This window comes from Oryzias melastigma, linkage group LG16, assembly GCF_002922805.2.
Source record: "Oryzias melastigma strain HK-1 linkage group LG16, ASM292280v2, whole genome shotgun sequence".
In the NCBI taxonomy this organism is placed as follows: domain Eukaryota; kingdom Metazoa; phylum Chordata; class Actinopteri; order Beloniformes; family Adrianichthyidae; genus Oryzias; species Oryzias melastigma.
This window is the reverse complement of record NC_050527.1, coordinates 13,513,828-13,532,150: the sequence shown is the minus strand read 5'-3', so window position 1 is coordinate 13,532,150 and position 18,323 is coordinate 13,513,828. Positions and strand designations below refer to the sequence as shown.

The 18,323-nt window shown below is 36.0% G+C and overlaps 1 protein-coding gene across 5 annotated transcripts in view; it reads left to right on the top strand.

Annotated features, from left to right (window-relative positions):
• cobl (cordon-bleu WH2 repeat protein) overlaps positions 1–18,323 on the top strand; it is a 57,895-nt gene that overhangs the window by 12,643 nt on the left and 26,929 nt on the right. For 3 of the 5 annotated variants that reach the window (XM_024267169.2, XM_024267170.2, XM_024267165.2), the window contains exons 3-8: positions 5,115–5,312; positions 8,816–9,026; positions 11,719–11,947; positions 13,106–13,150; positions 13,529–13,617; positions 17,477–17,659. In XM_024267169.2, coding sequence (XP_024122937.1) covers positions 5,115–5,312; positions 8,816–9,026; positions 11,719–11,947; positions 13,106–13,150; positions 13,529–13,617; positions 17,477–17,659 — 955 coding nt within the window. Of the gene's footprint in view, positions 1–3,343; positions 3,548–5,114; positions 5,313–8,815; positions 9,027–11,718; positions 11,948–13,105; positions 13,151–13,528; positions 13,618–17,476; positions 17,660–18,323 lie in introns of those variants that run through there. The other 2 variants (XM_024267167.2, XM_024267168.2) reach the window with 2 other exon arrangements.

The following is an 18,323-nucleotide window of genomic DNA, read 5'->3' as shown; positions in this document are numbered from 1 at the left end:
GTGCATGACCCGATTAGTCGACTAATCGGAAAAAATAATCGGTGATTAGTCGACTATTAAAATAATCGTTTGTGGCAGCCCTAATTCAAAGCCTGACCTCTTTATTATGGGACGACCACAACATAGTGCAGCTGCAGAACTGAAAGAACACAAAACTCAAAGTTCATTAGATAGTTATGCTTTATTGTTTTGAAAGTTTTTTCTCTATATAAATTGTTTATTATATATACATATATATATATTTTACTTTGTAAATTTCTGACTCAAGCTGTGAGTATTAAGCTACGTATTCACCAGGCATGTGTGGCATGCTCAAGAATGCGCTAAAAGATGATGCTTGTACATGTACTTACAGTTGGAAGAGACTTGATGCAAAATGTCAAAACAGTGCAAATCTCGGAAATCTTGCTCCAGGGTTTTTTTACAGTTTTTTTCTGATACATGAAAGACTAAGTGTCATATAATTGGGACCGGGCACAAACCGCAACAATAAATTTCTCCTCTATAATTAATTTTCAAATGGTTGTGTTTTGAAAAAGGATGCCACCCATACATCGGTACCAAATCTGAGTCTCTGATTGGTCAAAGTTCATGTGGTTTTATTTTTAGCGGATGATTAATGGATACACATTTTGTATGTAGAGCCCGAAAATTGCCTTATAGACATTCATAGCATTGCGTAGACACAAGAGTATGAACGGGGTATACCAAAATTAATATAATATAAATCGGGCAGCTGTGGTGCAGCGGTAGAGCGGTCGACTCCTGATCGGCGGCGAGTGGGTTCGACTCCCGCCTTGCCCACCCATGTGTTGAAGTGTCCTTGGGCAAGACACTGAACCCCGAATTGCCTCTGGTGGAAGGTTGGCGCCAGTGTTCGGCAGCGGAGCCACCACCAGTGTATGAATGTGTGTGTGAATGGGTGAATGGGTCTGTGACTGTGAAGCGCTTTGGGTCCTCGAAGGAGGGTAGAAAGCGCTATACAGGTATACGCCATTTATCATTTACCAATTATGAGTATGTTTACATAGTCATTTCTGAGCCTGATGTGAATCTAGCATTAGAACGTGTTCTTGCAGCAAAGGCGTTTTAGTTGAACATTCAAACATGGCGGGGGTCTTCCTTACTGTTAACTGAAAGCCTGAAAGGAAGCTTTCTGCCTTCAGCACATATTTACAAATCACCACTTAAATAAATAATAAACATAAATGAAAGGTTTAGGGTCATTACTTTTTGCTATAAAATGGCTTTTTGTCTTTTTGTAATGTACAAATATTTAAAATTAATGTCTTTATGTCTTTTCAATTAATGTCTTTTTATTGACTTTTTAAATGTACTCAGCTGATGTTTGTGTAAACGTAAATGTGATGTGAGTTTAAAAACACGCTAAACGTACGTAAAAACTAGCATAGCGGTGCGTGACCGCCAAAGTTTTGAATGCAAAGTGCCTATACTTGCATTTACATAGACCTTCCATTGTATGTGGTTGCCGAGGTGGTGTGGATGTAGCTTAAAGTCCCACTCCAATCATATTTTTTTGTATTGTAAAATTGTTCCCAGTGACCTTTAATTGTGTTTCTGAAGTTTTTTTTCCCAAATCAAAAAGCCTTTTTTGTTTTTTGAGACAAGTTTATGCATAGCGGCAGTAGCTCATTACAATATAATTCTGGGGTGTGGGTGGGACTGTTGACAAAGAGCCATCATCCTCCCCCTCCCTGGCGCTGGGAGCTCTGTTTGCACGCTCACGCTCTAGCTTAAGGCCTCAAGCTAGCATTAGCGGCGCAAAAAAAAATGCAGATCAATATTGGATCAGTCCAGTCATACAGTTTTAGGGCCAGAATTGCAATTCACTACAGCATGGGTGTTAAAGACTCATCATATCACGGAAAGAGGATAATTCGGCACACCCATTTCAGTAGGTGAGTCAGTCCGAGGTCTTTCCAGCATCCGGTTTTCTGATCCAACGTGGTTTAAATTAAGAAATACTCAGAAATGCTGTAATTTTTTTGTACAGGTCATCTACCATGAGAAAAATGCGACAAGTTTATAAAGTTTAAGTTTATTAAATTTATATGGCACCTTAAAATGACCTTAGTCGAACAAGGCACCGCACATTAAAAGTTCAAAGTACAATAAAATCCCAGCTAAAAAGATACATTACATTACATAAAAACCATAAATAACACCAGATAAAAACAAAGATAAAACACACCAGCAGAGCAGAGTCTTATACAATGTCAAATGCCTGGCGGCAAAAATGGGTTTTAAGAAGTGTTTTAAAAATGGACATTTAAACAACATACAAGAACATGTAAACACAAAAGACTATTTTCATTGGAGTGGGTCTATAAGTGTGACAAAAATTTAAAAACATGAAACACCTTGGTGCAAATACCTTCTACAGCACTGTCAATTCTGCTAATGTCTGAAAGGTACATAAAATCACAGTATTCTTCACGACAAAATACTGTTGACTATAATAAAATGATATAAACATGCGCTTTTTAAATTAGCATATTAATTATAATATTGACAAACTTTTAATTAATATTTAAAGAGTTTTGATCATAATCATTTAGAATGTTAAAGATTTCTGACAATTGAAACATTTTTAAAACAAACATTAAACTAATCAAAACTGAAGGTGGAAATACATCTTTGTTTTTCCTGTTTAGTCAAGTGAAAGGAACTAAGAGCTCTAAAAGATCATGCACACTGTGTGTGTGTGTGTGTATGTGTGTGCGCAAGAAAGAAAAGGAGAGTCCATTTGTAACTGGGTCCTCTTACCAGCACAGCACTTACTGCCCCCCTGTGCCAGAGCGGGCTTTCCTGCTTTTGGTTCCTTGCGTCTCCTTTACTCTCCTACTCTTTCAGTTTGTGTTGATTCTAACTCTGTGGGAGACGAGGCTTTTCCTAAAAGCGTCTTTGTGCCCGTTCGAGGGAGGAAAAGAGATAGAGGGAGAGTAGAAGGTTTTGGTGAGACGGACAGGAGGGGAAGTGGATACTGGCTCACTGTGTTGCGCCTGGCTAGGACCCAGTCCCACAGTTACACAGAGCCCAGTTCTGTTTACCTTCAAAGGGAAAGGAGTCGACAGGAAAATACCAAATTCTCACACCTTTTAAAGCTGTCACGAAAAGAAGTGTATATCTAGCGAGTAAAACATATTCTTTTAGCAAACCACAATATGATTTGATTCCCCTGTCTCCTCTAAATATAGTCTGTCATCCCAGGTATGCATGCATAGGAAACCACTCTCTAAATTGCATAATGAGTCAATAACTTTCTGGGCTTTTCTGGGTTAGAGTTAGGTGATATCTCCCATAGCGGTTAATGATTAACCATTGCCAGGTTAGAGTCCAATCATTGTGCTTCATTTGCATTCTCTCCTTGATATTATGCATTTGCTTTTGCATCGAGCAGAGGAACCTTGAAAGGATGCAGAATTTTCCCGCATTGGATTAGACAATTAAAGGCACAAATTTGTACACACTTTTATTTCCACTAACTTAAAGACATCTTGACCCTCTGGAAACGCTTTTCTTCAAGGTTTGTTTTTGACGTGACTGACAAGTTTGTGTTCTATTTACTCAGGCTGATGTTTTTGAGAGATTTGTTTCTCTCAAATGCATAGATTTCTTAAACGTTTTTTTTTTTTAATATTACACTGTGTTTCCGTTCTGGTTCATGTGGGATCATTTTATGTCAGAGCAATGTCAAACGCATAGTTTGCTGCATCTTGTTTGCATACCACTGACATTTGTCTTGCGCCAGACAATACAAACAATGGTTCCAGTGTTCTGAAGTGTTGTGATGGTTTTCATAGACTTTTTCTCAGCATAAAAATGTTTCAAATACTGTTCCAGACAACAGGGAATTCTAATTTTCCATTGTGGCCAATTTACTAAGCTTGTTTAGCAAAAATTTGTTTTTTTTTATTAAATATAATATCTCCATGAATAATATTGTATTCATATTTTAGAAGACAGGATTTGGGTTACACAAAAGTCTAAGAAAAAGTAAGACTTAGTGATTGTTTTTCCCTTTTTCATTATTGGTATTTGCTAGCTGACATTGCACTTTGAAACACTGTGAAACTATCTTTACATCGCCCATAGCAACGCATGTTCAAGAGACCACTTCCAATGAAAAGCACATTTCAAGTTTTCGTCTGTTTTCGGGATCTACCTACAAAAATAGTTAAATTATTTGAACTTTAATTCATGTAAGTGCCAAAAGTTTGAAAATTGATCATGGAAGAGAAATAAATGCGATTTATGCCTTGCCGAAATCATATGACACCAAGTATTTTATATATCAAAATAGAGCTGAAAAAGAATAAGCCTGCAGCAAGGTTTCACACTAAGCCTCTTTCAACTGTAGGTGGCGGATATGCACTTTTAAACAGTAGAAAAAGAAGAAGCCCCTCCCTGTTTGTCCAGTGTGAACACTCTTGGCTAAATGCGTGTTTTAAACATCCATCAAATTCCTGCTGTGTTGTAGTTTAAGAGTTATAGTGTTTAAAGGGTTAGAACTTGGCAAGTCTCACTCTACTATTATAAAATGTGTATATATGTAGTTTTTTTCTATTAAAAATAGAATTGAGACAATTAATATATTTTTTTAATCCAAGCATTTCGTTTTTTTAATTCAGTAAACTGTACCTTATAAAATAACATTACTTGTTGATTGGCTTGCATTGGGTATGGTTGCTGACTCTAAATTGATGAACCTGGAGAGCAAAACCAAAATATTGGTTTGGGTTAAGCAATATTTTATTGGGCTGCTAGAAATAATTAGCTAACAGGGATTCACCACATGGACAGGTGAAATCAGCAGCTGATTATCTTTGTATGGTTTTGACAACCAGGCGTATTATCTCAGCTTGTTTTTAAACTGTTATGTAATCAATGTGAAAAGAAAAAACATAGTGTGCAAAAAGACACAATTTTTGTTAAACATTTTTAAAATTTAGGATTAAAGATGTTATATTTTTGTTGTCAAACCAAGATAAAAAAAATATTGCAGACAACCTTGAGTTTCTGTGTTAAATGATAAAATAAATGCACAGGAGGTTTTTAGTAATCTCATATATTTTTTTCTTGAATTTTTTTAGGAGGGTAATGAAGACACGCGCCCCACCTCCTCCTCCTTTGGCCCCTCAACCAGCTCCACGCCACATCTTCAGAAACTCTGTACTGGATGGGGGAGGGCCATCAGCCATTGATGCCAAAGACAACACAGCAAAGCCTTATGTGGATTTCCAGCTGACCCTACCTCAGGGGCACCAGTTTTCTGTGACAGAAGATGGAAGGTGAGGTTCAAGGGAGGTTCACACAAGTGTGCATTCAGGCGCTCATAGTCCCGTGATTGTTCTCAATGCTTTTGTCCTTCTGCAATCATTTACACAAGATTTTATCTTATCACTTTTGTTTAACATTCCTTTCATTTCAATTCCTAAATTTTGGAATCTATACTAAGATTATCAGAACATTTTTTTTAGCAGTTGGTATCCATTTTCAGGTTGTAGGAGCAATAGAAAAACTATAGGTTGCTTTTTTTTTTGGTTGCTGTCCCAGTGTCCCTCATCAAACGTGGGGACATACACAGTCTGAGCACAAGCCTTGTGCCAAAAGTCTTGGCAGCTGACCTGCTAATGCTCTCTGTCCCTAATGAGGTGGTGTTCATTGGAGCAGAACATTTGGGGACGTATCTCAATGGTAAAAAACAATAAAATATCCACAACAGAAATGAACTCTTCAAAGGATATTTAGGATGTATTCAGACTGCAAAAGTCTGCTGGTTCTGTCCAAGTCCGCTTAATTTGGCTGGATCGAGTCCTAAACCTTGCATTCGGTCTGTATTCAGACTGCCTTTCAACTGGACATTTCTGTTTTGAACCAGTTTGTAAATAAAACCATGTGACTAAAGGTCTCTTTAGTCATTGGCCAGGAAATTACAAGAGCGGGGCAAAGGAACGAAAGAAAGAATAAAGGAAGTCTTAAGCTTTGCAATCCTTGTCAGGATATTTCACCTATTCAAACTTTATATTTCTCGGACCAATTCTGATTGTCTGTATCAATGTCAGGTACAAGACTTTACTCGCCATTTTGGCACAGTAGAGGCATGATGCAAGGAGGTTACTGATGAGACGACAGCTAAGAAGGTACACTGATAAGTGTTTGTGACATATAGATTGTCGCAAATAGTGTGAGAATTAAGTCTATCACATTTGAAGTTGTCTTAATGAGCCAACATTCTTCCGACCACATTTCAGGGAGTTGGTGTGTCTTATTGTTGTTCCATGTTTGTCTGTGGTTCATGGTTCCTTCCTTCCTGCTCTGTTTACATTTTGGCGTCGATGACCATTTGGTTCAGTTGTTCCGCTCCAACCATAGAGCCTATTCAAGCTGAGGAAACTCAGAGCGAACCAGAGATCAGTCTGATTGGAAACAAACCGAAACCACCACAAAAGATGGGTCAGAGAGTGGATCCTGGTCCTGGATCAGGGTCCGCTTGTGTGTTTTCAAACTGAAAATGTTTTTCAGATTATCAGGGGAAAGGCACTCTGGTTCACTGTAAGTGAACCAATTGTGCTCGGTCTGAATATACCCTTAATGAACCACACCACTTCAGAACATTTTAAAGATATTTTTTACTTCAACTGAGTAACACTTTTTAGGAAATCTAGTACTTTTATTTCATTTTACAATACAGTTGCAGTATTTTTATTCCTCCATATTTCTGATGTATTTGCTTATTTTGCAGTAACTCATTGGCAGCTTAATTTAATCCCTGGTGTGTTGTAATAGATATTGAAAAATCTTTATATAAAATTTGTCTATACATTTATTGGAACATATATTTATTTAACATAAAGGCATATATGCCTTTATGTTTAGACAATCATTGTCACTTAGATCATCTGGTTGAGCTTTTTCAAGTTCACGTGTCTTTTTCAGTTTAGCAGTTCTCTGAGCTTTTACTTCCATAAATATGAAGCAAATTACGTTGTTTGGTTTAACACTTACAAACTTAATGATCATTTACTCATGTTTTTTTTTATTAGCTGTAGGCAATTGGAAATTGTTTTACATTTACAAAAATGTCTGAATAATAAAATGTGTCATTCAGATAATTGCAAACAATCTGAATTATGCTCACAACATTTTGCATTACTGTATTTTTTTAATGTATTTAATAATATATATTTAAAATAAATTTTGAGGTATTCTAGAATTCCTTAAAATATTTAAGTATTTTTTAAATACAAATACGTTAGTACACTTTTCTAAATTGCTGTATAATTGTGCAGACTCTACATGTATAGTAGCAGTATTTGAGTGGAATATCTGTACTGTCTAGTGATCCTTACTAGAAATTGAAATTTCCATTAATAATCATCACAGTAAAAGAAAAAGTGATGTATATTGCTGGTCCTCTGTTCTAAAAACCATATATATTAAACATTTCTATTGATTTTTTTTTTTTTTTCATTGAGGCATCCTTATTGAATGATCACACAAATAAAGTACGTTAAAAAAAGAAGCAAATGTTTCTAGAATTTTCATCATCAAGCTAGCTTTCAGATAAATGGAGACTCTTCAAAATGTTTCAAACTGAAACTTTGTGATCAAAAGTAAACAAACTTACAGCAATATACCAAGACAGGTCATGTGACCAGGATCTGGCCATGTCCACACGCTTGCTACTTATAGTTTGTCAAAGCGCTTTCTATATTCCATCTTAAGTGTTTTAACTCAGAATTATTTTTTTTTTAAATAACCAACATATATAACTTTATAAGGAAAAATACAGTCAAACATTTTATGTCTATCTCAGTTCATATTCAATTGATGTTAATGAGTATCTGTATAATATTAAATTTACTGCATTAATACATACACATGTAATAGTCTCATATTAATACAATATGAATGACTTTAAATAATATTCAAATTAGTTGAATTTCTTTTTAAAATGTATTTTTCTAGAAAAAACTTCCCCTGTCACTTAACTGTGTGAAAGAAATGTGTTTTGATTTTGTATTTACATTTCTTCAAGCATAGTGAATAACTGATATTCAGAGCTGACTTGACGATTTTGTCTTTGGTGTATGTGTGTGTAATTGAGTGTGTATTGCTGAGGGTCAATGGTGCCCTTTGTAATGCCTTTTCCTCAGCCCTGTCATCTGATATGGCTTTTCCCACTAAACACTGGAGACGGCCTCTTTCTTTATCCTTGGATTGACAGGTGGTATTATGGACTATGTAGATGTTATGCCTCCGTGTGACTGTTTTAACTATGTTATTTTAGTATCAGTCTTAAATAAATAAGATATTAAATGGTTTAGAATATTTGTCATATAAACTTGTTATGTAAGAAGCAATGGGAAGGTTTTGACTTTAATCATAGATCATGTACTTATCAGTCATATATTAGTTTATTAAAGAATAATTGAGATGTTATCATTTTGTTGGGCAATAGTTTAATATTAAGTTGTCTATTTACAGGGTATAAACTGTTAGGTCATTAAAATAAAGTAAGGAGGATTGCCAGATAATAAATTTGAGTTCAAAAGTTGTATTTATTAAAGATATTTTGTCTTTTTTTCATCATATATTACATAATCATCAATATTTTGTTTTACTTGCTTCTCTTTAATGAAGCCAAAGTTAGGTAACCACTGTAACTTGATATCTGTTCCTTCCTCCTTCTCTTTCTTCTTCACCTGTGCCTCATTTCTTTTTACATATGCACACACACACACACACACACACACACACACACGAACTCTTATTTCTGTCTGTCTTCCAGTAAAGCTCTGATGGACCTGCTGGTCGAGCTCTGCAGTCGTCATCACTTCAACCCGGCTCTTTACACCCTGGAGCTCTGGTCGCCTGAGGGCCTCCTTTTGCCATACAAGCCCAACGCGCTTCTTTGCTCCCTGAATGTGGCCTGTGTCCTTATCAAGGAGAAAGTGGCGGAAGAGAAAGTGGGGCGCAGACCAGCACCTAAAGTGCCAGAGGTAAGTAGCAGCAATGATCCCAGAGTGCAGATAGTCTTTGCATCCTTTGCAATCTTAATATTATTTTCTCAGGATTGTTGTGTGGAGAAATATTTCATCTGTGTTTGGCATTATTTGCCCAGAGTTTATACTGTTTAGTAATGCTATCCCATGTGCTTGGACCAAATACAAATTGTGTATTTACTATAATCCTACATCTTTTAGCTTTTTGTAACATGTTTACTTATTGTCTGTTTTTACCATTGATTGCTTGGAGAAGTCAAGTCCAATTAAACCTGTAAAAGCCCATGCAAAGGTAGGATGATCGGTATCCACATTCAAGATATTGTATCATCACAGGTTTCCTGTCAGGTGTGGCTTCTTTTGTTTGTTTTTCTCATTTTTCTGTTCAAGTTTCACAAAGGATTTTAAAAATCATTCTCCTGTCTTATTGTATTTCTGTACCCTTCAACCTGTGTGTTTCATTTTCTCAGCCTCCCCCTCTCTGTCCATGGATGGCTTGAATTTTTCATGAGCGCCTTACCTTTAGTTACCATGCATTATTTCTTTGGTCTTCTCATGACTCACCGGCTGCTCTGTCTCACTTTGACCCCATCTGGCCTGAAGCCAGATGCAACACATTTAGTCCAAATTTCTCCTATCAGTTTATTGATTCTTCTCTTTAGATTCAACAAGTCAAATTAAGTTACTGGGTTCACATGTGGGCGACACCTGGATTGGTACGTACATATGATAATGAGATCCACATGGCTACATAGGGGTATGTAGTCTGTACTATTATGTGGCGTAAAATAAGATAACATTTTACAAACAAGGTTTTTAACTTTAACTTTAAGCTTCTAAATTGATCTACTTATAGAAAATGTTCCTGTGCTGTCAGTGCAAACAGTCTATAAGTACATCCTGAAGTTTCAAAGTATTCCCTCACAAAAGCTCAATCCAGAACACTGAAGGCCCCAACGGTGTGTGTTTCTAAACAATAAGTATCTTTAGATTTTTGTGTTTTTCCTCACTTTTTGTCGTTTAAGGAATAGCTGCTCGCCATGTGCAGAGACAGACATTTTGACTTACTGACTGTCCAACACATTCTCGTTCCTAAGTCGTCACATATTGATGTTTGGCTAAGGACCCTTCTGTGTCAAAAATATCATTTATTGACATGCTGGCTGCTCAAATTAAATCAAGGCTCCACAACCTCCAGGCCGCAAACTGGTCCCAGGACGTGTACCGTACTGGTATCCTAACCCTGACCTTTACCTTTTTCTGGACGTGCACTGTACCAGACAGTACCAAAACCAAGTGCCTGGTACCAGTTTGCAGGCCAGGTTAGGGTATTGAGGCAGGGTTACCGTTACTGTGTTCGACAAAACACCCGGACCCCTGATTTAAATAGAACAGCCTGCACATCAAAAAACAACGAGTTGGGGACACTGAAGACGTCAAAAAGTGATGCAGAGGGGTCCTTAACCAATCCTCAATATGTGACGACCTAGGAATGAAATTATGTGGATTGTCACACTCAAAGATTTAGAAAATTAATTTTTGAATCAAATAAACACAAAACTGAAACATAGTTTTCTTCATATTTATGTATTTATTTTCATTATTTTGTCTAGTTTTAATGTTAACATTTATCTATGGTGTGTTTTACTAACAAAGCATTTTTATTGGGCAGACAATACATTTTTAATGTTATTTATCATTTTTAGTCATACGTTCTTTACAGTGGGTTGTTTTAGCATATTATATCAAGAGTTGCACGGGCCAGGAAGCACTTTTCTAATTTCATTGTATTTGTGACAATGGCATTAAAAATCTATCTAGTCATTACTAAAATCATAATTAGGTGTTACCAGCAGATTGGTTTGCTGTTTTTAAATCAATGCTAACATTGCAATTGTAGAAAAAGTGAGGGTAATCAAAATGCAGGAGGGCTATTGACTGGTCTTTGATTAATACTCAGTTACATGATGCTGGTGTTGACACTGAACAATCACGCCCTCGGTAGTAGAGAGTTTCAGCTGCATTGGATCCGAACCCGAGACCACACACACCACATTTCTCCAGGAACGCTGTTGAAACAAGCCAAATGTTGGAAATCAATTAGAGCATTTTCCATGAACACCAAACATTTCCACTGAGCAAAACCTTTGAGCCAATCAGAATCACTCCAGACTGCTTGGTGTGGATTGAAGAAAAGTAGCATATGACACATTTTGAGGAAGTTCAGAAGTCTTTGCTATCTGTATTTGTACAATTCAACATCGCATACAAGTGTATATTTATGTGATCAAATAGATTATGATTTATGATTGAGGAAAAAAAGTACATTGTGAAAAAATACTATTTTTTCCTACTTTTTTGGAGGCAGAAGATGTATTATACACTGTTTATTGCAATATTTAGCTCACACAAAACAAATAAAACGTTACATGTGACACATCCATCCTAAACCTTTACATTTTTTTAAGGTTTCTTTTTGTAATTCCTTCCTTCCCTCTAAAGGACTTTTCTTCTTCTTTTGAAAGAATGACTGTCCCGTTTGTGTGCATTATTGCATTTATCTATTGTTTAAGACTTCCTTTATGAGGACTATCTTTGTAAACCTATTTCTTGAGTTATTTGGGATATTTTTTTACCATACGCTAATTCCAGAAAGCATTAATATTTGTCTTTCTCCTTTGTGTCTCAGAAAACGGTGCGTTTGATGGTGAACTACCACGTCAATCAGAAAGCGGTGGTGCGGGTCAACCCCCTGGTTGCGCTCCAAACTCTGATCCCGACCATCTGTAGTAAGTGCGAGTTAGAGCCCTCCCACGTCCTGCTCTTGAAGGACAGCGTCAGTCATCACGAGCTCCCGCTGGACAAATCTTTGACTGAGTTGGGGATCAAGGAGCTGTACGTGCACGATCAGAGCCTAGGTAATCCCACACAAACCTCAACTGAGTTTACAAAACTACTTCGAATTTTTTAAACATTTCACTCAATGAATAAAATAAAAAAACAGATTAAAAGATGATCTGAGTGGGAATAAAAAAACAAAAAGTTCATGTATGACACTTAAAATTTTTACAATTCATTATTTTTTTTCTGTTGGACAGAAAAACATTATAGAAGTTACTGACTTTACCGTGTTTGAACTGCTGACCTGCAGTCTTCTTTACAGGTTTTGGATTTACACTGAAACTTTAACTCTCAACTGCTTGCAGCCTTCTGAGAAAGACTCAGGCCAGCAGTTCAGACATGTGAAAGTCAGCAACAACTTTCTGCCTAATATTTTTTTAAAATCAAGTTAATGACATTTTGTAGTAAAAAACTGATCTCTAAAACTTCTTTTAGTTTTTTGTGTATTTCATACTTCATAATTTTGGATTGCAGAGAAATCAGTTTAAATGATTTAACAAATGTTTGTTCTTCACTGGCAAATAAGAGTTACTAAACAGTCTTGTTAAGGTTCACTCAAAACTGAAGAAAACTCTGTTTTCCATCTGCGAAAATATAATAGTGCTTACTCAGCATTTATGCTGTACCCTTTCACCCACTGTTTAATGATTACTAACAATATTTTATCCATTGGTATTTTTAATGTATTTATGGATTAATATGTGATAAAAAAAACAATTTATACAATTTCTATCTGCTTTGCGGAGCATTTTTACTGCTTGTCAGAGAACTAAAACTGTAAATCAACTTTTTTCACTATATTTATAGTCTTATCTGTTTGAAAACAGCCCTTTTATCTTTCTGCCTTTTTTGTACATTATCATAATGAGGATCCACACCCACTCTTATTGCATGAATGTTGTTGTGACATAACTTTTATGGCTGTAAGGAACACAAACATGATTTTTTTATTTTTATTTTCCATCATGATGTAATTTTTAGCATCAAATAATGTTATGTAATGGCTGGAATGTTCTGCTGGGGTAAAAGCTGTCTTTATAGTAATTAAATTACATATCTATGCAGTGCAGCCTTAGTAATTTGTAGAGCTGCTGCAGAGAAAGTTAATTATCATATGTCCTGTAAATAATTGAAATAATGACTCAAAGTCTTTTTAAAATCTGTTATGTTTGCAGTTTTCCAGCCTAAAATGGCTTCTGCCCCTGTCCTTAACTTCTCAGGTATTAGTCATGATCTTTCTGTTTTCAGTCTGACCAACCCACCACCCCTGCTCACTAACCCTGTCCTGTAACCGCATCAAGCATCATAAGGAAATAATTGTGATGTGTTAGTATAGCCATAACGCTTGTTGTTGTAGGTTAGCATTAAAATGGTTAGTTTACCTTAGTCTCTCTTACCCTAGACTTTTGTGCTGCTTTGACGCTCTAATTTGTGCAGCTTTGCTGGTTTTAACCTCTCCCTGTTGAAATCAATGAAGCTAAAGCTCCCTCTTCTGGTGAACGTGTGTAACATCATCAACAAACCACTTAATTGTTGACTTGCAGCTCTGATTTTTAAAATGTCTCACATGTTTCTCCTTCTTCTTTATATATTGTTAGATCCCATTAGCTCCTCGGCCGCCAGTTTGGGAGCACAACAGAAGAAAAGCCTGTTAGGGATTCTCCAGTTCGGCAGGAGGAAGTCAAAGGTGGGATTAAAGATAAATTAGACAATTAGATTATTGATTGGTTTCAAACTGAAGGTGAATGAATGATGTAAGATTCTACTCTTTCTTAATCTAAAGCTTAAATTGAAGCACGACTGTATATTTGTGATGTTTATACTAGTTGTGACTTCAGCACATGAAGAACTCATGTTTGGATAAAGTTGGGACTTTTCACAGAAATATCTGAGGAAGTGTTAACTAAGGTTGGGTTAAATTCCTTCTTGACTTACCTCAGTGCCCTAGAAATTTCCCAGAAGTCTCTGAAAAAAACAGCTTGCATCAATGCTCAGTAGATTTATGAAAATAGACCACAATGCATTACGTTAAAAAGTTTGTTCATGTGAAAAAAAGATATTTTTATTTATTTTTAATGAACTGTCCAAGTTTCTGTCTTCAGAGCAAAGTGGATTCATAAATAGTGCTTGTAAAATGTTCTTAGGTTTTTACTTTAGGAAATCAGGTCATGTCATTATTTTTTTTTAAGTTTTGAGTATGGTTTTTAAATTGCAGTAGATACTCCTGCAATATATATACATATATTTAGTGGTTTGGAAGTTGGGAGGGAATTTGAACTTTGCTCAAAACATGAATTTGTTGTTGCAGTGCGTTCTAGCCTCCTCTAGAGGGCAGCAACTTTCCACTAGACAACAAACAGCTTTAGATCGTCAGATAAAGAGGAGTAATGCGCTTGAAATAAAGAGTGTGATTACTGAAGGATTCAATCAGACTATTTTACCTAAATCCAAAACTGCCTTACATCTTATGGTTAATGATTTCCAGCTTTCAAGACATTTAATTAATCTGGATTTTACCTAAAATAAAACAATGATATCTGTGTCATGCTCGGTTAATCATGAACTGGTTGTTAAATGTATTAAACCAACATAAAATGAGTCTAGTTCCAACCAGATCCATTTTCTGTAGCATTTTAGAAGAGCTCTACTTTAAAAGCTGTAACTTAATCAAAACGACATTTGATGATATGGGACTGAATCCCAGGCGTCCACGTCTCTGTTTCATGGAGCTCCTGGTTTTTGGATGGACTCCAGCCTTCTGTCTCTATTCTGTGCCTTCCTCAACATAAGGCCCTCCATGCATTACAGCCTTCTTGCTCCAGATCCAAGCTGTCGTGCTCTTATAATCGCCTTGTTAATATTCTTGAGATCACAAATCTTCTTTCCTAACAATGTTTTTGCAAATGAAGATAAATAAGATACGAACATAACAGGATATTTAGTGAAGAGTAGAATTTCATAACATTTTAAAAATTCAGATGCAGTGAGGACAGTGGCCACTCGGGTGGCATTTCTTTATCTCAGTTCTTGCACCGCTCCTAACTTTAATGCATCTGGGCTCTTGGTCTATGATATGATTGTTTTTCAGTCAGGATGTATTACCAGACCACACACATGCATTTGCACACACAAGAAAAAAGAAAAACCACCGCCCTCACACAGACACACAGTGTTATCAGCATGAAAGTATCAGATTACACCACCTTGGTTATATTAGCACTAAAAGCACTGCCTCTTATCTCTAATTGCTCATTAAGGGCTAAACTACTGTGTGGGTTTGGGTAAGTGTGTTTGAGTGCATGAGGTTTTAAAACTCTGACATGGTCAGAGATTATCATGTTTGGGTAATGCAGGCTGCAGGGTAAACCTGTTTAAAGCACTATAATTTAAACTCTTTTTCAAGAAAAAAAAAAGCTTTTATAAGACATTTGTGGAATACTTAAATGATTATATATCTTAGAAGAAGTTAATATTTGTGGTGACATTTTTGAAGGTGTTGTTTATCTAATTTTGTGTATGAAGAAATATTTGTGCCACTGAAATTAATATAAGAGTCACAGTTTTTGACATTAACATTTCCTGAGAAGCAAAAAAAAAAATACACAGGCTTATAAATATAATTTTCCAAGCTTAAAAATTATATATACCGGTATGTTCTTGCTCACTGAATCTTTTACCTTGATTAAAAAAGGTGGTAAATGGTGTACATATATATATATATATATATATATATATATATATATATATATATATATATATATATATATAAATACATACACATCACTTCACCAGGTTCCTTGAAGGCTCATAGTGCAATAATGCTTATAATGTGTGGTTCTGTGTCTTGCCTGAGGAGACTATGACACGGGGCGGGGGTCACTGTTTAAAATGTCTATAGTCAGTTAAAGTAAAGTTAAAGTAAGTTTCAAAATATAGATTTAAGATGGTTTTCCTATTATAAGTGAAAATTCACCAATGGAACTAGTAGAAATTGTCATGGTAAGATTTCTTAAAGTAAATAGTGAGTTCTGCTCTTTTATTGTTAAACAATAAAATCTTGAAATGTAAAAACTTATATTTAGATATTTTGTTCTCTTTTGTTCATTTTAGGCACTGCAACAGTCCGTCTACCCTTATTTCTAGACCAAGTATAAACAAATATTTAAACCAGACAAAAAAACTTGGTGATATTTAGTGTTTTTTCAGTATTCCGGTCATCCGTGAGCTATTTCAATACCCCTATAAATTAGACCATATAGACAAAGATTTATAGATCAGCAGATTATTTCTGCTGATCATCAAATCTGATGTTTTCCAGGCTTTAAACTAACAAATTGAAAACATATTTATATTGTTTCTAGTAACTAGTCACACAAACACTTGAGTAAAATCTTGGAGAAAGTGGTGTTGTAATATCTCAGCGAGCATCATTACACCCTCCTATCACTCTAGGACTGATGGCACTTGCATATATGCAGTGTTGAGATCACACCCTGCAGTACATGAGAAAAAAAGCTGGAGTGTTGCATGTTCTTCATGCAACAAAATGTTGTTTTACTGTATCAAATACAGACTGAAGAATGAAAAGTGCATGGTTGGCACCAAATTTGACATTTTTACATCTCTATTAGTACGTCGTGACCTATATGAATTAATAAGCATTCACTTCAGAGGAAACAATGCAACACACAAAGTGAGCCATGCACAAAGTTGTGTACATTTCATTAGGGTTCTCCTGTGTTTTATCTCACATTGTAATTAGGAGCTGTGAACTTGAGTTCACCCTCAGCACTAGAGCACATTTTGTTCTATTTTCCTCTCCTGCTGTTTCCGATTGTTTATCAGGGTGAGAAAGTATAGTAGGAGAAAAAGTCAGATGGAGTTCATGCGAGTTTTCTGCTTTGAACATTATTTTTTTTGTGTTGACGGACAAAAAACTTTTTTGTGAGGATTTCGATAAGAGATCAAATCAGAGCTTTCTTCTAAGTCTCCTTTTTGCTGCCAGTCTCTTCTCTTCGCTTTCTTCTGTCAGCATTTAATCGTATCAGTCAGAACAGAGGAAAACATTCGTTCAAGTCATCCCTGAAGAAAAAGTCCCTCAATAAAGTAGCATCTTATTTTTCTGTCTATAGCTCCTGTGTGTTCTGTTTTTACAGTAATCTCAGTGTTTAGTTTTCAAATCACTCGTACACTTTTTGGAATTTTGATCACCACAGTTTATAGTGTGGATGATGCTGGAGTCTTTTGGATTTCAGATAACTTGAAAGGGGTTTTCTCATATGTGATTTAAAGAAGAATAGAACAATAAAACTTGAGAAATTATGTGTATTATGATTTTTTTTTACTCAATCATCTTTTTCTTGTCCTTTTGACAAGAAAGAAAAATTCTCATAAATATGCATTTTTCTGGGTGTGTAGTTAATGTATTTGTTTAACACTAAAATGTCTCTACAGCAGTTTAACACTCTGGCTATATGCATTAAATGCTCTACCAAGCAACGTTTTTATTACATCTCTAAAAAAGTCTATTTGCTCTTTTTTTTCAGGATCAGTCTTCCTTGTCAGGTGTTTCCACCACAGAGGATCATCCTGGCATTTTGGGAAAATCCCAATCCGTTACTTATATTCACACAATGTCTCCCAAGACTGAGACCAAGAAGAGAAGGGCGCCACCACCTCCTGCTGCTCCACCCCCCACCACGATACATGCAAGCTCTGAACAGTCCCAGGTAAGGAGATAGAGCTGCTGACTTTGGGTTCCTCATCAATAATCAAAGACAGGAATTTCTGCATGTAAACTTAGTTACATCAAGAAAATGAGCAAAGTCTAATTTTTAACTCAATTTTTTTGTCTATTTTATAATTATTCCCCATGGTCTTTTAATTATAATCGTGCAGTTTGTCAGAATCAAAAGGCTTTTTTGTGGGGGACATTTGTTGCTGAGATTCACCTCTGGGTTGTGTGCATAGAACTGTTGATATCCCAGCATTCCTTTGTTTACACTCTCCTGCTAGCATCCAGTCCCTCACAACCCCAAGCTAACATTAGCAAAGCAGAAAACAAAACTGCAAACGTTATCAGAGCTATGTTGCTGCACAGTTTTGAGCCAGATGCCAGCCCAGGCGAGAAAAACTAGGTTGTAATGGGTCCATTTGACCCCAGTGGATACTCTAGAATTTGAGCGGAGAAGGGGGACGTGCCCACCTCAGTTGCTGCATCACAAACCTGAGCTTTTTCAAGGCACCGATCTTTATATGCTAAAATCAACCATGATTTAAATATAGAAATACAGTTTTAATCCATTATGTCTGCCATCATAGGAAAATTGCTACAAGAACTTGTTCAAAACAGTTTTCATTGGAATGGGTCTTTAAATAGAGCCTTGTTTAATG